This window comes from Taurulus bubalis (assembly GCF_910589615.1).
Source record: "Taurulus bubalis genome assembly, chromosome: 21".
Lineage (NCBI taxonomy): Eukaryota > Metazoa > Chordata > Actinopteri > Perciformes > Cottidae > Taurulus > Taurulus bubalis.
The window spans coordinates 12,763,438-12,784,321 of NC_136609.1; the positions used below are offsets into that span (position 1 = coordinate 12,763,438).

A 20,884-nucleotide genomic window follows, 5' to 3' on the forward strand; every position below is an offset into this window, starting at 1 on the left:
GGTACATGAGGCATGCTGGAGGTACCTGAGGCCTGCTGGAGGTACCTGAGGCCTGCTGGAGGTACCTGAGGCATGCTGGGGGTACCTGAGGCCTGCTGAGGGTACCTGAGGCCTGCTGGAGGTACCTGAGGCATGCTGGGGGTACCTGAGGCCTGCTGGAGGTACCTGAGGCCTGCTGGAGGTACCTGAGGCATGCTGGAGGTACCTGAGGCCTGCTGGAGGTACCTGAGGCATGCTGGAGGTACCTTAGGCCTGCTGGAGGTATATGAGGCCTGCTGGAGGTACCTGAGGCATGCTGGGGGTACCTGAGGCCTGCTGGGGGTACCTGAGGCCTGCTGGAGGTACCTGAGGCATGCTGGGGGTACCTGAGGCCTGCTGGAGGTACCTGAGGCCTGCTGGAGGTACCTGAGGCCTGCTGGGGGTACCTGAGCCCCAGCAGCACGATCCAGGAGCCCTGCTGTCCGGCCTTAGGTCAGTAACGCTGGTCTCTGCAGGTGGTCTCCGATCATCCGGGTGAGCTGGTGAAGACCGACAGCCCCAACTTCCTGTGCTCGGTGCTGCCCACGCACTGGAGGTGCAACAAGACGCTGCCCATCGCCTTCAAGGTGGGTTCCTCCCGCTGTTCACCTCACCGCTCACTTTATAGCTATGAGCATCATGTAGAGGGCTTCATGACAATAATCATGACACATTATGAAGCCTTCCATAATGACCCACAAGCTCCATTATCACTTCTATGATCACTTATTTAATTATATGTTTTCACTTTCCTGAAAGCCATCAATGACACTAATAGTGACTCAAAAGCACATTATAATGCATTATAGCAGTAATCATATTACATTATCATAGTGATAATAATGCCCTATAAGTCATTGTGCAATGCTTTATAATGTGTTATGATTGTTGTTAAAAAGCAATATGAACATGCAAGTTTAAAAAAGTATAAATTACATAAGTATGAGTACATATACAAATTTAAAATAAAAGAAAAAGGATTGCATCCGTTAGCATCTAATTTCATAATGTATTTAATCATTCAACTCTAAAAAGCAGCCACAACATAGTATTATAATAATATTACTTCTGATACATTGAGTGCATTTTCTCTGCAGTATTATTACTTCCTAATGCATATACAGTGTGTTTTTAATAAGGAGCATCACATGTTGGAGCACTGTAGAACAGAATGATGAATTCAGTTATGCTCATGATCATGTGTGTTCATATCTCTAATGTAACCTTTATGGATATCTGAGAAGCTGACTCTCTTTGAGTGATTCTCGGCCGAGACGGAAAAATAAAAATGTTCACAGAGAAAAGAGCCAAATGAACCAGAGAGAAAATGTTGATCTTTCCTCATGATTTGAGTCCTGAAAGCTGAGATATGTTTATGACTTTACTAGTGAAACAGAATGAAATCTTTACAATACAACTCATAGAATCAGTGAATCATATTCCTGATATGATTCTTTATAAATGATTCCTTTATGCACTCTATTTCAGACTAATCTCAGCTAGTGGAGAACTACATCGATCAATCTTTTTATTTCACTTGACAGCATCATAATTTACATAATTCAATATTGTTGAACAACGCTGTCCCATGAAAACACGCATGTCCACATGGCTCCCTGAGCGGCTCCGGGACGTCCCTCAGATCATACACCGGCTTCAAACTCTTTATGTTCATTAACAAGGTGGACCAATTCTCTTGAATACTAAAGTATTAAATCATATTAGTGCAATTTATTTCATGTAAAACCTTTGTTCATGAATGTAAATTGAGAAGATTTGATGCTATTTTTCTGCCAGAAACAGATGAATTGTATTCATCCGTCCTTAGTGTTATTACAGAGGCGTTTCTTCACGGTCCCGTCGTGTATCTGTGTGTGTGTGTGTGTGTGTGTGTGTGTGTGTGTGTGTGTGTGTGTGTGTGTTTGTCCATGTGTGTGTGTGTGTGTGTGTGTGTGTGCATGTGCAGACTTTCCTGCACTTTGAGGCAAAATGCATTTATGGAAAAGTAGCTTTTAGCCGCAGAACACACAACAGATTGATTTATTGAGCTTCATGCATTAGTGTTTGCACGTGTGTGTGTGTGTGTGTGTGTGTGTGTGTGTGTGTGTGTGTGTGTGTGTGTGTGTGTGCATGTGCGTGTGTGTCTGTGTGCGTGTGAGTGTTCATGTGTGTGTGTGTCTGTGTGTGTGTGTGTGTGTGTGTGTGTGTGTGTGTGTGTGTGTGTGCGTGCGTGCGTGTGTGAGTTTGGTGCATTATGCATCATCATGAGTGTCATGAGCGGATGTCACTGCCTTTCACTGATAATGGATGACTGTTATGATGCACACACACACACACACACTACGCACAGGTACTATGTGTGTGTAAACACCAGGGTTATTATCATAAACTAAATATTTAACTGTAAAAGTAAAATACATTTAAAAACTCAAACTGAAGCTCTCTGAAAAACTGAAACTATAACATCAAAACAAAAGAAATTGGAAATTTTAAAATATTTCAATTGGTAAACGCAGGCATCCGTTTAAAGACACACACACACACACACACACACACACACACACACACACACACACACACACACACACACACACACACACACGGCCTGAGAGCTCCACAATTGTTTCCACTCCATTGCTGTCAGTATCTCTCTTGTCTGCCTGTGTGTGTGTGTGTGTGTGTGTGTGTGTGTGTGTGTGTGTGTGTGTGTGTGTGTGTGTGTGTGTGTGTGTGTGTCTGTGTGTGTGCATGTCTGTGTGTGTGTGTGTCTGTGTGTGTGTGTGTGTGTGTCTGTGGGTGTGCGTGTCCGCGTGTCTGTGTATGTGTGTCTGTGTGTGTGTGTGTGTGTGTGTCTGTGTGTGTGTGTCTGTGTGTCTGTGTGTGTGTGTGTGTGTGTGTGTCTGTGGGTGTGCGTGTCCGCGTGTCTGTGTATGTGTGTCTGTGTGTGTGTGTGTGTGTCTGTGTGTGTGTGTGTGTGTGTGTGTGTGTGTGTGTGCCCAGTCGCTCCTGCTTTACTATGAAGGAAGAACTTGATCAATCACATTGCACACAGCTCAGATCAATACCAGTTGCTGGTGGGTTATTGCAGCATCAGCATATTGACGTCCGCTCTAGAGCTCCTGACAGTGAAGCAGACTGTCCTGGAGGCTCGGGGTCAGAGAGGAGATGGTTTGTGTGATTAGCCTCAGTATGGAAATCAGCCTCCTGCTGCTGTCTGTATCTGTGGAGGAGTGTTTCCTCTCACACGTGTTTTGGGAGAGTTCCATGTTCAATAGGGAAATTATTTACCTTTCATTTCATCATTTGCATCTTTGACATGAAATGTGACAAACAGTCCGAAGCAGACAGTTCCTCTGTGGCCGCGTGTTCAGTATGTCTGGTATCCAGAAAGGTCCAGCAGGGTTCTTATGGAAAACCTGGAACAATCATGGCATTTAAAATGGTTATTTAGGCCTGGAAAAGTCCTTGAAAAAAATAACATTCCCAAAGTTTAGTAAGTCATGTAAATGTGTTATATTCATGTGTTCATGTACACGTGTTATATTCATGTGTTCATGACGTTCATTTACGCTGAGTTTGAAATAATATGCTTTTAAAAGAAATACTCAAAATATAAGCAGGCATACATACAAGCATCTATATAAATGTTTATTCTTTTAATCAAACTATTGTCTCATTCATTTGAGTCATTTAAGGTTTACTGTATGCTTTGTGTTCTCATTGTTAGTTTAAATACTACATTTACTCACTTTTTACTGTTTACACCCAGATTTCACTAAATGTTTGTAATGGAAATTTGGTTTAAAGTCATGAAAAAGTCATGAAACCCATTGGTCAACATGTGTATGAACCCTGATGCATGATGGGAACTGTAGTGCCACGACCCGGAACATGTTTATCCCAAATAAAAAAAAACTGTAAAAAAAGTCATAAAAAGCTCAGGTCCCGTCTAGCAAACATCCAGACATGACTCCTCTTCCTCTCCACTTCCTCCTCACCAGCTGGTTGCCCTGGGCGACACCCCGGATGGCACCCTGGTGACGGTGATGGCCGGAAACGACGAGAACTTCTCAGCAGAGCTCCGCAACGCCACAGCGGCCATCAAGAACCAGGTGGCCCGCTTCAACGACCTGCGCTTTGTGGGCCGCAGCGGACGAGGTACACACACACACACACACACACACATACACACCCACACGCACACACGCACGCACACACACACACACACACATGCGCACACATACACACACGCACACACACACACGCACGCACGAACACGCACACACGCATGCACACACACGCACGCACTAGTACATATACGCACACACGCATGCACACGCACACACGCACGCATGCACACGCACACACAAGCACACACACACATACACAGAGTCGGAGCGCTGATCTCTCTTGTTGCTGGAGCCGTACAAAAAAAAATGACTGTAGGTATCGTACATACGGACAATACGACACGTTGTATGAGGAGATGTTGCACACACACATGCACACACACACACACACACACACACTGTTCCGCACCAGCACACGACACAGCAGATAAATTAGGGGAAGTTTATATGAATAGAAACAGCCTTCACTCCACTTCCCCGTAACAGTCCATTCAAAGTCTACCTCGCTCGCCCCCCTCTCTCTCTCTCTCTCTCTTTAACGGACACACACACACCACAGTTTCACTAAAGCAGTCGCAGGCAAATGTCCCCACTAATCTATTTAAATCAGCCGTCCTGTGTACACACGCTCACATGAAGGTGCTCCAGCTGGAGGAGATATGAATAACTGTCACTGTGTGACAGATTCCACAGTTCTGCCGTTGAAAAGAAAGGAAACTAATAATGAATGTGCAGGAGATTCAAATGAAGAAAGTTGATGTGTGGACATTCGTTTCCATGCAAATGTGACAGAATACAACGAGGTAATTGTCCACCTGAGCACGTCAGAACATGTTGGAAGATGATAGCTGGACCACAACCTAATGGGTATGTTCATACGTCTGTAGTTATGAACTATATATACATATTCTGATTGATATATATGTATATATATATATATATATATATATATATATATATATATATATATATATATATATATATCAGAATCAGAATCAAACAACAAACAACAATCAACAATCAACAGTCAACGACAACAACAGTGCAATGGGTATTAAATCAAGATATAAGTATAAGATAAAGTGCTCAGACAAACAGATAACGTTAATGTAAGTGTATGTTAAAGTGACATGTGTGTTTAAGTTCAAGTTAAAGTGTGTGTTAAGTGGCATGAGTGTTTAAATATGAGGTGTGCAGTGGAGTGACCGGTAAGAAGAAAGAAAAAAAGTTAGAAAAGTAGTCTGAAAAATAGTCCTGAGGGTGACAGAGTCAGTCAGTGGGGGACCTGGGCCCTGTTGATGAACCCGACTGCCGACGGGAAGAAACTGTTGGTGTGGCGTGAGGTCTTGTCCTGATGGACCTCAACCTCCTGCCAGAAGGAAGGGACTCAAACAGGTTGTGTCCAGGGTGAGAGGGGATCTTCCTAGCTCGCTTCAGAGTCCTGGAAGCAAACAAGTCCTGGAGGGACGGCAAATTACATCCAATCACCCTCTCAGCAGAGCGGATGACGCGCTGCAGCCTGGCCTTGTTCTTGGCAGTGGCTGCAGCGTGCCAGACGGTGATGGAGGAACAGAGGATGGACTCAACGATGGCACTGTAGAATTGCACCATCATTTTCTTTGGCAGGATGAATTTCTTCAGCTTCCTCAGGAAGAACATCCTCTGCTGGGCCTTCTTTGTGATGGAGCTGATGTTCAGCTCCCACTTGAGGCCCTGGGAAATGATGGAGCCCAGGAAGAGGAAGGACTCCACAGCGTCGACGGGGGAGTCACACAGGATGAGAGGGGCGGGTGGGGCTGCATTCTTCCTGAAGTCCACAACTATCTCCACTGTCTTCAGAGCCTTGAGCTCCAGGTTGTTTTGGCTGCACCAGGTCACCAGGTGGTCAGTCTCCCACCTGTAGGCAGACTCGTCCCCACCAGAGATGAGTCCAATGAAGGTGGTGTCATCCGCGAACTTCAGGAGCTTGACGGACTGGTGACTGGAGGTGCAGCTGTTGGTGTACAGGGAGAAGAGCAGCGGGGAAAGAACGCAGCCTTGGGGGGAACCGGTGCTGATGGTCCGAGGGCCTGAGACGTGTTTCCCCAGCTTCACGTGCTGCTTCCTGTCAGTCAGGAAGTCTCTGATCCACCTGCAGGTGGAGTCGGGCACGTGCAGCTGGGAGAGCTTGTCCTGCAGCAGAGATGGGATGATGGTGTTGAAGGCAGAGCTGAAGTCCACAAACAGGATCCTGGCGTAGGTTCCTGGGGAGTCCAGATGCTGGAGGATGTGGTGGAAGGCCATGTTGATAGCATCGTCTACAGACCTGTTGGCCCTGTAGGCAAACTGCAGAGGGTCCAGGAGTGGGTCAGTCAGGGTTTTGAGGTGGGACAGGACCAGGTGCTCAAAAGACTTTATGACCATAGAGGTCAGGGCAACGGCCTGTGATATTGGGTTTCTTGGGGATGGGGATGATGGTGGAGGCCTTGAAGCAGGCTGGTACGTGATGGTGGAGGTCTTGAAGCAGGCTGGTACGTGATGGTGGAGGCCTTGAAGCAGGCTGGGACGTGGCATGTCTCCAGGGAGGTGTTGAAGATCTCAGTGAACACCGGAGACAGCTGATCAACACAGTGCTTCAGGGTGGAGGGGGAGACAGAGTCCGGGCCCGCTGCTTTGCGGGGGGTTCTGTTTATATATATTATATATATATATATATATATATATATATATATATATATATATATATATGTATGCAGCAGTCCTGTGGGCGAAAATGCCTTGTTGATGCTAGAGGTCAGAGGAGAATGGGCCGACTGATTCAAGCTGATAGAAGAGCAACTTTGACTGAAATAACCACTCGTTACAACCGAGGTATGCAGCAAAGCATTTGTGAAGCCACAACACGCACAACCTTGAGGCGGATGGGCTACAACAGCAGAAGACCCCACCGGGTTCCACTCATCTCCACTACAAATAGGAAAAAGAGGCTACAATTTGCAAGAGCTCACCAAAATTGGACAGTTGAAGACTGGAAAAATATTGCCTGGTCTGATGAGTCTCGATTTCTGTTGAGACATTCAGATGGTAGAGTCAGAATTTGGCGTAAACAGAATGAGAACATGGATCCATCATGCCTTGTTACCACTGTGCAGGCTGGTGGTGATGGTGTAATGGTGTGGGGATGTTTTCTTGGCACACTTTAGGCCCCTTAGTGCCAATTGGGCATTGTTTAAATGCCACGGTCTACCGGAGCATTGTTTCTGACCATGTCCATCCCTTTATGACCACCATGTACCCATCCTCTGATGGCTACTTCCAGCAGGATAATGCACCATGTCACAAAGCTCCAATCATTTCTAATTGGTTTCTTGAACATGACAATGAGTTCACTGTACTAAAATGGCCCCCACAGTCACCAGATCTCAACCCAATAGAGCATCTTTGGGATGTGGTGGAACTGGAGCTTCGTGCCCTGGATGTGCATCCCACAAATCTCCATCAACTGCAAGATGCTGTCCTATCAATATGGGCCAACATTTCTAAAGAATGCTTTCAGCACCTTGTTGAATCAATGCCACATAGAATTAAGGCAGTTCTGAAGGCGAAAGGGGGTCAAACACAGTATTAGTATGGTGTTCCTAATAATCCTTTAGGTGAGTGTATATCAGCTGCAGATTAACCCACATGAGGTATCAGTGGCAGCAGGACGAGGGCATTATTTATATTCCTGAGTGAGCGATGTGAGATTTGAAGCACAAAATAGATTTTGCAAGCACACATATTATATTTTGAATGGAAATCATACGGAAGACAACAGTTCTTTAGTTTGAGCAAACAAAGATCTCATCAGTCAGATCGCTAGCAGTGTGCACGGCCTCCCGGAAGAATTATGAAAACATGATAACTGATTGCCTCTGATGTGTTTCTAATGGAGCTCAGTGGCACACAGGAAGTGGACACATCAGCTCTGTGGCACACAGGATGTGGACACATCAGCTCAGAGGTCTCAGAGTGAACTGTCTCCATGCTGCGTGTTACGCTGCTGCATCTTGTGGTCAGAGCAGTGAGGACAGAGGGAGCCTCATTACACGGGAGAAGGTCTGCGGGGGGGTCGGCAGACCTCCACCCATGAGACCCTAGTCCTGCTGGTCTTTCACCCAGGAGACCCCTGCTGGTCTTTCACCCAGGAGACCCCTAGTCCTGCTGGTCTTTCACCCAGGAGACCCTAGTCCTGCTGGTCTTTCACCCAGGAGACCCTAGTCCTGCTGGTCTTTCACCCAGGAGACCCCTAGTCCTGCTGGTCTTTCACCCAGGAGACCCCTAGTCCTGCTGGTCTTTCACCCAGGAGACCCCTAGTCCTGCTGGTCTTTCACCCAGGAGACCCCTGCTGGTCTTTCACCCAGGAGACCCCTAGTCCTGCTGGTCTTTCACCCAGGAGACCCTAGTCCTGCTGGTCTTTCACCCAGGAGACCCCTGCTGGTCTTTCACCCAGGAGACCCTAGTCCTGCTGGTCTTTCACCCAGGAGACCCTAGTCATGCTGGTCTTTCACCCAGGAGACCCTTAGTCCTGCTGGTCTTTCATCCAGGAGACCCTTAGTCCTGCTGGTCTTTCATCCAGGAGACCCTAGTCCTGCTGGTCTTTCACCGGGCTGTGTGTCGTAGTTCAGCTTCTCCTCTAAAACCTCTAAAACCTCATCAGCTGTCCGAGTGGGAAGTGGTCAGTTGCGCTGCCGACCGCAGCGGAGGGTTTAGTGGTTTGACTAGCGGTTGCTGTGTGTGTGCGTGTGTGTGTGTGTGTGTGTGTGTGTGTGTGTGTGTGTGTGCGTGTGTGTGCGTGTGTGTGTGTGTGTGTGTGTGTGTGGATTTGCACATCAGTTTCTGCAACGTTAGTGAGCAGAAACTGATGTGCAAATCCACACACACGTAAAAAACACATGTAAATCCTGTTCCTGAAGGTTTTGACTTTAGGTTTACATTTAGGTTTAGGTTTAAGTTTAGATTTAGGTCCTGGTCCCTAAATCTCTGAATGTCCTCCTTAGCGAGGTCGATACCAGTGAAATATCAAGATTCTCAATTCTCAAATTGGCAGAAAACAGAACCATAATCCTGCTCACCATCCACGGGTTCACTACAGTTCTGGTTCTGGTTCTGGTTCTTCCCCCACAGATGGCAGTGTGTTCCTCATGTGAAACCAGAAGTCAACGTTCATTTATTTGTCAGCTGACTTGCGTAATGTAGTTACGGCACTGTACTTATTTCATGATGAAGTTTTTCTGAAGTTTCCTGTAAAAAGGAAGTTCATTTTGAAAGACTGTGAATGTAAGAAATAGAAATGGACATGCAGCTTTTAAAGGAAAACATATCATTATATATATATATATATATATATATATATATATATATATATATATATATATATATATATATATATATATATATATATACTGTATAATGATATGTTTTCTATTTCTCTATATATATTTATATATATGTGTGTTACTATAGAAAACAGGTTTCCGGATGCTGCCCCTGACACTGTGTCTCGTGACATCATCCCCGTATGAACTGTGTTATTACTTATTTAGTGATGGTGGAGGAACATGAATCACTTGATAATGTGAAAAGACATTTATTTTTCTCTGTAGCTTCTGGTCTCCTTGCGTCCTCAAGAGGCTCCACAAAGACCCAGATCCTTTATTCATGTCAATGAGAGCAACAGGAGGTGGTCAGGTCACCAGGTGGCTGTAAAGGAGTGATTCAGTAATAAACTCTCTCTACAGCTGCTGTTTAGACTGGAGAGAAATTACTTCATGACTCCTGCAGCAGTGTGTGGCTCTAAAAACTAGTTTCTCTTGAAAACCTTCATCAAACCAACTTGACAGCAGACACTTGGTCTGGTCCAGACTCCGCCCACCAGGGCCTTGAGGATCCACTAGCTTTCATGCTACTTGCGTAGCTTTCTAACTGGCTAATGGCTGTTTCCTCTACTCTGGAACAGTGGATTATGTTTTCCCAGTGTGTGTGTGTGTGTGTGTGTGTGTGTGTGTGTGTGTGTGTGTGTGTGTGTGTGTGTGTGTGAACTAGGTGTCTGCCTCTCTCTTAGTTCCGCTAAAAAGGACCATCATTTTTCTATTTCGCAATGTTAGACTTACACACCCACGCACACACAGTCACCACCTTGTTATGCCGGGAACACACACACACACACACACACTCACCACCTTGTTATCCAAGGAACACACACACGTTGCTTTAGATGATGATGTAAATAAGCGATTCCGGCTGATTGTCTGATCGAAACTCAGCAAGCACTGACATGATGTACATGCACACACACACACACACACACACACACACACACACACACACACACACACACACACACACACACACACACACACACACACACACACACACTCACCACACCTCAAGTGTAAAATATGCTCTTATCTTTAAAGAATAAGTGAGACATAGGGATGTCTTACATGACTTACTGACACCTTGTCTTTATTACTCATAACCACCACCTTACCTTAAACTTAAGGGTGTTAAACTTAAGGGACCACAAAGTTTGTCGTCACGCCAAACATTGTCCAACGTCAATATTCTGTCTGGTGAAAAGATTTATCTGCAGCTGTTTGATAACTGCTGAGTCAGCGTCTTTGAAGTCCACGTCCACGTCCTCTAGTGTGTGATGAAACAAGCACACGATGGACCTGCATCACACTGAGCACCAACGTAGAGCATGTGGCTGTCCTCACACATACAGGCTTTTCAATGGTCATTTAATTACATTATTTATTTAATTATCTGTACATTTTACATTGTGTACGCACGTCATTTATGACAACATTTCACAAGTCATCAGAGTTTTCAGCAACTATGTTATATAATAATAATAATTGTATTTATAAAGCACATTTCCCAGACAAAAGAGGTCACAAAGTGCTGTACAGTTTAAAACACACAGTAAAAACACATTAAAAGATGGAGTAAAAAACATAATAAAAGAAGTAGTAAAAAATAAATAAATAAAAACAGATAAAAAGCTGGTCATTTCAGGTGTTTAAGACAAACGCCAGCGTAAAAAGGTCTTTAGTTGTGTTTTAAAAGACAGCACAGAAACAGCAAACCGTAGAGGAGCAGGCAGAGCGTTCAACTGCCTCAAAGAGAGAGAGAGAAGTGAGAGTAACACCTGGCAATACCTATGTGTGTGTGTGTGTGTGTGTGTGTGTGTGTGTGTGTGTGTGTGTGTGTGTGTGTGTGTGTGTGTGTGTGTGTGTGTGTGTGTGTTTTATTCCTGCCTGGGCGTCCATGGTGTACACGACTGAATGCTTTAAGCAGACCAGGAGGGTGGGAGTGAAAGGAGAGGATTACTTGAAAAAGAACAATGATATTAATGACCCTTGTTGTTCTGGTCCCCGTTCTGTCCCTCTCCTTGTCTCCGTAGGGAAGAGCTTCTCTCTCACCATCACCGTGTTCACCAACCCTCCTCAGGTGGCCACGTACCAGAGAGCCATTAAGATTACAGTGGACGGACCTCGGGAGCCACGGCGTGAGTGACACGCACATGTTCACCCTCTACTCCTCTTGTGCTGACAACAGAATCAGAATCAGAAACCGTTTATTTGCCAGGAATGTTAACACAAACAAGGAATTTTTCTAGGCAGAAGGTGAATACATTAGACGTGAGACGTTAGACGAGACAAACAACAATCAACAAACAACGACAACAACAGTGCAATGATATTAAGTCAAGTATTAGATAAAGTGCTCAGACAAACAGATAACACTAATGTAAGTGTATGTTTAAGTGACATATATGAAGTGTGCAGGGGAGTGGCCGGTAAGAAGAAAGAAAAGAAGAGGAAAGAAAAGAAAGAAAAAATAGTCCGAAAAATAGTCCTAGGGGTAAAAAAAAATAGTCAGAAAAGTAGTCCTGGGGGTGACAGAGTCAGTCAGTGGGGGACCTGGGCCCTGTTGATGAGCCCGACTGCCGACGGGAAAAAACTGTTGGTGTGGCGTGAGGTCTTGGTCCTGATGGACCTCAACCTCCTGCCAGAAGGAAGGGACTCAAACAGGTTGTCCAGGGTGAGAGGGGATCTTCCTAGCTCGCTTCAGAGTCCTGGAAGCAAACAAGTCCTGGAGGGACGGCGAATTGCAGCCAATCACCTCTCAGCAGAGCGGATGATGCGCTGCAGCCTGGCCTTGTCCTTGGCAGTGGCTGCAGCGTGCCAGATGGTGATGGAGGAGCAGAGGATGGACTCAACGATGGCACTGTAGAATTGCACCATCATTTTCTTTGGCAGGTTGAATTTCTTCAGCTGCCTCAGCAAGAACATCCTCTGCTGGACCTTCTTAGTGATGGAGCTGATGTTCAGCTCCCACTTGAGGTCCTGGGAAATGATGATGATGATGATGTGGAGGGCCACAGGGCCACGGGGCCTCGGGGCCACAGGACTACAGGACTACAGGGCCTGTGGGCCACAGGACTACAGGGCTACAGGGCCTGTGGGCCACAGGACTACAGGGCTACAGGGCCTCAGGGCCACAGGACTACAGGGCTACAGGGCCTCAGGGCCACAGGACTACAGGGACACAGGGCCTGTGGGCCACAGGACTACAGGGCTACAGGGCCTCAGGGCCACAGGACTACAGGGCTACAGGGCCTCGGGGCCACAGGACTACAGGGACACAGGGCCTGTGGGCCACAGGACTACAGGGACACAGGGCCTGTGGGCCACAGGACTACAGGGCTACAGGGCCTCGGGGCCACAGGACTACAGGGACACAGGGCCAGTGGGCCACAGGACTACAGGGACACAGGGCCTGTGGGCCACAGGACTACAGGGCTACAGGGCCTCGGGGCCACAGGACTACAGGGACACAGGGCCTCAGGCCACAGGACTACAGGGACACAGGGCCTGTGGGCCACAGGACTACAGGGACACAGGGCCTGTGGGCCACAGGACTACAGGGCTACAGGGCCTCAGGGCCACAGGACTACAGGGCTACAGGGCCTCGGGCCACAGGACTACAGGGACACAGGGCCTGTGGGCCACAGGACTACAGGACTACAGGGCCACAGGGCCTGTGGGCCACAGGACTACAGGACTACAGGGCCACAGGGCCACAGGGCCTCAGGGCCACAGGGCCACAGGGCCTCTGACCTGCAGCGTGGACATTCAGTGTTAGCAGCAGCAACAGCAGCATCTTCTATAGCATCAATGATCTGAATTGATGTCACAAAATTAGATGAATTCTGAATGGAACATCAACACAACTTTCTTAAATTTTCCCTTTCAACGATTCCAACACATGTAATACCAATCAAAACCATCCAGATGTATTTACACTGCTGGTATTTAAAGTGCTCTAAAGTCCTTTAGAATACTTTGGAGCATAGAAGCATTATTCCAATGTTCATCCCAACCTGAGCAGAAAGCATAACTTTACTGGAAGATTGTGCGCCTCATGAATAACAGGCTGCTGATAGGATTGTAGACTGAGGGACAGTCCATCAAACACAAACATGAGATTAGATTTGATATGGGTAATAATGACAGTGGTACTCTTCATCACAATATTCAGGTTTAATATACTCAGTAGATTTCATCTCAATACACTATTAATAAGTCTCTTCTTATGTTGCATACCAGCCTCAGGAAGTTGGAACATGGCTGGTGTTAAATATATAGAGTATAACTTGAATGTGTTTTCATTTCCTGGCTGAACGTTGTGTGTCATAAACATGTGTTGTAGTTTACAGACTAGATATCTAGTGGAGACATGCAACTCTCAGTGAGTGAGTCAACCTGATGCAACACCGAGTTCCTCTCCCACTCTCAGTGATGCAACATGGGGATTTCTAATGGGAGATAAAAACCAAAGACAAGACAGATTATAAGCACGTATAAATAGTGTGTCATATGAATAATTTTGATTCACTTTAAATGGAACTTAACTGAGCGGCGCTGGTCAGGAGAGACGTGAGGTGACAGAAAGAGGTCCGCTCAGCTGTGAATAACCATCACTCGTCTCTAACTCGCCCACACACACACACACACACACACACACACACACACACACACACACACACACACACACACACACATTCAGTATAAATACACACACATGCACACTTCCCCCATTGGGAGGAAGTGCCTGTAACTGGAGCTCAGTCTCAGTGCTTTGAAGTGCAGCCAACACTACAGACAGCGTGACAGACCACCCCACACACACACACACACAGGGAGACAGCCAGACCCCTACGCGGCGCCCATCGTCAGATTCCCGAACGCATTAGCAGCCAGAGTGTGTTAACAATGTGTGCACAGTGTTGTACTTGTGTTGTGTGGGAACTGTTACGGTAATCCCTGGATTATACAATCATAGTACAAGCATGAAGTAGTCTGCTGACAGGTCACCTCTCTTCAGTAGTGCTCACAGTACTGTTCAATTCAAACTGATACACTCTGAAATAAAGGGTCTTTGGATGAAAGTGTTCTAGCTAGACCCTTTATTTCAAAGTCTCACAATGAACCCTTTAAACCCGAACTTCAGAAGTAAATGGTTCTATGTCGAACCTCAGCTCTTCTGGAAAACCCTTTCTCTTATTTCTAAGAGTGTAGGGAGCAATATTATGTGAATGTGACCCCGGTGATAATGAGACTTTCATGTCACCTTTCTCCCAGGTCATCGTCAGAAGATGGACGAAGTCAAACCCGGCTCCCTGGCTTTCTCCGAGAGGCTGACAGAGCTGGAGCAGCTGAGACGCAGCTCGATGAGGGTGACGCCTCCTCACCACCACCATCATCATCATCATCATCAACACTCCGCTAACACCCGCCAATCTGCAGCACTCAACTCTGCCACTTTCTCCAGCCCTGCACACACTCAGATAACTGCTGGTAAGAGCCCAGGAGGGATTCATTTTCATTTACTGATGCACCTAAATGTGACTTCTGGGCACATTCTCATAGATGAGTTTAGTTATCCTGCCGTTGCTTGAGGCCGCCAACATCACGCATTTCCTAATTTAGCTGTAAAGGATAGGCACGCTGTTTGCGTACCCCGTAACTGAGACACTGTTGTCAATGGCTCATACAACTTTTTACAGAAATAATGTTGATGGGACAAACTTTCCTAGACTTATAACGTTTGGATAAATAGATGTCAGGCGATGTTATCAATACAAACAAAACTCAAAGCTATGGTAGGCCAATGCTACCAAACACAATGGTAGTCTCCCTTATGTACCCAGATATGCAGTATGACTGGCAGTTGTTCAACCAAAACCATCCTACCATTTATAATACAGAGCACACCGCATGCATTACATTAATATGGACGACAATATCTACGTCTCTTACAAACCTACACCTCTTACTTACACCTCTTACAAACCTACGTCTCTTACAAACCTACACCTCTTACTTACACCTCTTACAAACCTACGTCTCTTACAAACCTACACCTCTTAAAAACCTACGTCTCTTACAAACCTACACCTCTTACAAACCTACGTCTCTTACAAACCTACACCTCTTACAAACCTACGTCTCATACAAACCTACACCTCTTACAAACCTACGTCTCATACAAAGCTACACCTCTTACAAACCTACACCTCTTACCTACACCTCTTACAAACCTACAACTCTTACAAACCTACGTCTCTTACAAACCTACGTCTCTTACAAATCTACACCTCTTACAAACCTACACCTCTTACAAACCTACGTCTCTTACAAACCTACACCTCTTACAAACCTACGTCTCTTACAAACCTACACCTCTTACAAACCTACGTCTCTTACAAACCTACACCTCTTACAAACCTACACCTCTTACAAACCTACGTCTCTTACAAACCTACACCTCTTACCTACACCTCTTACAAACCTACAACTCTTACAAACCTACGTCTCTTACAAACCTACGTCTCTTACAAATCTACACCTCTTACAAACCTACGTCTCTTACAAACCTACACCTCTTACAAACCTACGTCTCTTACAAACCTACGTCTCTTACAAACCTACGTCTCTTACAAACCTACACCTCTTACAAACCTACACCTCTTACAAACCTACACCTCTTACAAACCTACGTCTCTTACAAACCTACACCTCTTACAAACCTACGTCTCTTACAAACCTACGTCTCTTACAAACCTACACCTCTTACAAACCTACGTCTCTTACAAACCTACGTCTCTTACAAACCTACACCTCTTACAAACCTACACCTCTTACAAACCTACGTCTCTTACAAACCTACACCTCTTACAAACCTACGTCTCTTACAAACCTACATCTCTTACAAACCTACGTCTCTTACAAACCTACACCTCTTACAAACCTACACCTCTTACCTACACCTCTTACAAACCTACGTCTCTTACAAACCTACACCTCTTACAAACCTACACCTCTTACCTACACCTCTTACAAACCTACGTCTCTTACAAACCTACACCTCTTATATGTCCTGGATTCGAACAGGCCAATCACACCATCCATCCACATGCATGGGGACGTACGGGGTGCCACGAGGGCATACAGCAAACTCAGGACGTTGGCTGGGTCTCATCTATTTGCTTGGGATGGTGTAAAAGTTTGGTGACAGCCTGAAAGGGTGGGTCTTGGTCCGCTTACATGCAAACTCATGGTGCGTTTTGTGGTGTGAAAACACACAAACCAATCACAGGGTCGTAGATGTGTGAATTTCTAAACTACCGTTCTGTAGAACTTCATGTTTAACAATGTATCATGTTTTCCCTTGGTCCGGACAAAATTAACCCAACTACAGGTGTGAAACAGCCTTAAAGTCAACTTATGTTCACCTGAGTATGCTTTCAGCTCAGTTAGTTGAATTAAAGTTCTAGTGACACGCAGACTAATACTTAATACAACTGTGTACATCTTCTGGTCTGTGTGTATGTGTTTCTCAAACGTGTGCATTCCGCTTGCATCAAACCTCATTGTTCCTCCTTGTGGTTTCAGTGAGATCCTTTGTGGTCTGTGTGTGCGTGTGCGTGTGCGTGTGCATGTGTGTGTGTGTGTGTGTGTATTGTGGTTGCCGTGGATACTCTATGTGGCACCAAAATACAGTATCTGTTCCTCTTCTTCCTTCAGTGGTCGTGACGCTGAGTGTGCATTTGCATGTGTAGGTGTGTGTGTGCGTGTGTGTGTCTATAAGTGAGGAAGCAAGTCATGCCTGAAGGAGGAAATGAGAGTCAGCTGGCAGGAAGTGCTACTGTGTGAAAAAAGAGAAAAGAAAACTTATAACTGTCAAATTGAAAAACGTCTAATTTAATTTCCAAGCGGGTCCAGCACTGGATATGATGCATTTTGTTGTAATATATGTCGTACTAATAGAATGAATAGTTCCACACCCGAAAGCCCAAACAGGAAACTACCAGGGTACTAGTATGTATACATTTTTACATTTCTATAATCGCATTAAAACATTAAAAGTAGACATCAAAGAAAATATGATTTCATATGAAATACTACTACTTAGTAAAAGAAAGTTTATAACAGGAATAAATACAACATGTACCTCCAAATTAATTAAACTAGGAAAAGAGACATACAAAAAATAGAAGCCAAAATAGAATACAATGAATATACGTTATATATGTCAACCCTCTAAAGATGAGTGGATACACACTTTATGCATACAAAATCTAACAATTACCATAAATGCATATCAGGAGGGCCTGAATGTAATGGAAATGGAACATAGGACTGAGGGAACATAGAGGTGAGGGAACATAGAGGTGAGGGAACATAGGGCTGAGGGAACATAGAGGTGAGGGAACATAAAGCTGAGGGAACATAGGACTGAGGGAACATAGAAGTGAGGAAACATAGAGCTGAGAGAACAAAGAGGTGAGGGAACATAGGGCTGAGGGAACATAGAGCTGAGGGGACATAGGGCTGAGGGAACATAGAAGTGAGGGAACATGAAGCTGAGGGAACATAGAGGTGAGGGAACATAGGACTGAGGGAACATAGAGCTGAGGGGACATAGGGCTGAGGGAACATAGAGGTGAGGGAGCATAGAGGTGAGGGAACATAGGACTGAGGGAACATAAAAGTGAGGGAGCATAGAGGCGAGGGAACATAGAGGTGAGGGGACATAGAGGTGATGGAACATAGGACTGAGGGAACATAGAAGTGAGGGAACATAGAGGTGAGGGAACATAGGGCTGAGGGAACATAGAAGTGATGGAACATAGAGGTGCGGGAACATAGAGGTGATTGAACATAGGATTGAGGGAACATAGAAGTGAGGGAACATAGAGGTGAGGGAACATAAGGCTGAGGGAACATAGAGGTGATGGAACATAGGATTGAGGGAATATAGAAGTGAGGGAACATAGAGGTGATGGAACATAGGATTGAGGGAACATAGACGTGAGGGAACATAGAGGTGAGGGAACATAGGGCTGAGGGAACATAGAAGTGAGGGAACATAGAGGTGAGGGAACATAGAGGTGATGGAGCATAGAAGTGAGGGAACATAGAGGTGAGGGAACATATAGGTGATGGACCATAGGACTGAGGGAACATAGAAGTGAGGGAACGTAGAGGTGAGGGAACATAGGGCTGAGGGAACATAGGGCTGAGGGAACATAGAAGTGAGGGAACATAGAGGTGATGGAACATAGGATTGAGGGAACATAGAAGTGAGGGAACATAGAGGTGAGGGAACATAGGGCTGAGGGAACATAGAAGTGAGGGAACATAGAAGTGATGGAACATAGGATTGAGGGAACATAGAAGTGAGGGAAGATAGAGATGAGGGAACATATGGCTGAGGGAACAAAGAGGTGAGGGAACATAGAGGTGATGGAACATAGGACTGAGGGAACATAGAAGTGAGGGAACATAGAGGTGATGGAACATAGGATTGAGGGAACATAGACGTGAGGGAACATAGAGGTGAGGGAACATAGAGGTGATGGAGCATAGAAGTGAGGGAACATAGAGGTGAGGGAACATATAGGTGATGGAACATAGGACTGAGGGAACATAGAAGTGAGGGAACATAGAGGTGAGGGAACATAGGGCTGAGGGAACATAGGGCTGAGGGAACATAGAAGTGAGGGAACATAGAGGTGATGGAACATAGGATTGAGGGAACATAGAAGTGAGGGAACATAGAGGTGAGGGAACATAGGGCTGAGGGAACATAGAAGTAAGGGAACATAGAAGTGATGCAACATAGGATTGAGGGAACATAGAAGTGAGGGAAGATAGAGATGAGGGAACATATGGCTGAGGGAACAAAGAGGTGAGGGAACATAGAGGTGATGGAACATAGGACTGAGGGAACATAGAAGTGAGGGAACATAGAGGTGAGGGAACATAGGGCTGAGGGAACATAAAGCTGAAGGAACATGTTTTTCCAAATTTAAAAATTTCAAAACAAAAAGTTGTGTTTTATGGACATAATGGTAAATCCTAAAACACCCCACAGAAACTATTGAGTAACGACAAATTATACAGTGTAATGTTATTGTTATTTTCTCAAATCAAATGTGTAATCAGTCAAACTGCATCATGGCCGTCATATCAGAAACTGCAATACCAGGTCTCCTTGGACCAGATGAATAGGTCCGTCTCATCATCAGTTAGCTAAGAACCGCTCAGACGGTTCTGCTTCTATTTAAACAGCCAGTGGGTTGTGACTGCTGCCGTAGCTGGGGAGAGAAGCCAGGGAAGGAGGGGGCCACACACACACACACACACACACACACACACACACACACACACACACACACACACACACACACACACACATGTCAATGCTTGGGAGAGCTCTTGGCTAGACTTGAAAAGCCTTCATTGACGTCTTGGCTGCTGTGTACAATTTGCCTCCTTGTCTGGCTGCACACACACACACACACACACACACACACACACACACACACACACACACACACACACACACACACACACACACACACACACACACATACATGTACATGCCTTTGTCTGCAAGTCTGTGGGTGATCAGGGCCATTTATTAGACTGTGGGGAAAAAGACTGGATTGAATGAAATAACTCTCTCTCACACACACACACACACACACACACACACACACACACACACACACACACACACACAGCCCACCCCCATGCTAAGTTAATTGCTTCCTCTTTTCCATCTCACTCTGCTGTTCCTTTCACCAGCAACAGATTTAGTCTCAAGACTCAAGTTCATTTAAATCAACTTTTATTCTGCACAAATCACACTCAATATTCTGTATTTTAATATGTCTCTTGTGAGTTATAGAAGTGTAATACTAGAGCTCTGAAATACCTGTAGTTAGTTAGTGTGTTGCAGCTCATTCACATGGAATCAGCAGATTAAAGACGGCAAGCCAGTTATCATGTTTAGAGACAAGATGAGTCAGGAGACGGTCCATCCTTTAGTCGTTCTCATCACAGAATGTACAAGTGGGTGTTAGTAGCTCCCTCACACCAGGAGGGCACTTTTTAAAGTTTGAATTATTATTAAAAGAGAAAGCTGCATTTTATAGCTTGATGCATTATTAAAATAATTACATAAAATACATTATTTGTTTTTACGTGCTGTGAAGACCCTTTTCCTCACAGCTCTGACGGTTTCATCCTCCATCTCTCTCAGACTCCAGACAGATGCAGCCGTCTCCATCCTGGTCCTACGAGCAGTCTTACCCGTACCTGGGCCAGATAGCCCCGCCCACTGTCCACACAGCC

General features: G+C 45.5%; 1 protein-coding gene across 1 annotated transcript in view; it reads left to right on the forward strand.

Annotated features, from left to right (window-relative positions):
- The window catches only part of runx1 (RUNX family transcription factor 1), a gene marked incomplete at both ends in the record, with an annotated part of 33,631 nt that overhangs the window by 11,673 nt on the left and 1,074 nt on the right, over positions 1-20,884 (forward strand). Inside the window, 5 exons of the mRNA XM_079236592.1 lie at positions 495-605; positions 4,020-4,176; positions 11,578-11,682; positions 14,822-15,037; positions 20,793-20,884. The exon at positions 20,793-20,884 is cut by the window's right edge and continues 55 nt beyond it. Coding sequence (XP_079092718.1) covers positions 495-605; positions 4,020-4,176; positions 11,578-11,682; positions 14,822-15,037; positions 20,793-20,884 — 681 coding nt within the window. The remainder of the gene's footprint in view (positions 1-494; positions 606-4,019; positions 4,177-11,577; positions 11,683-14,821; positions 15,038-20,792) is intronic.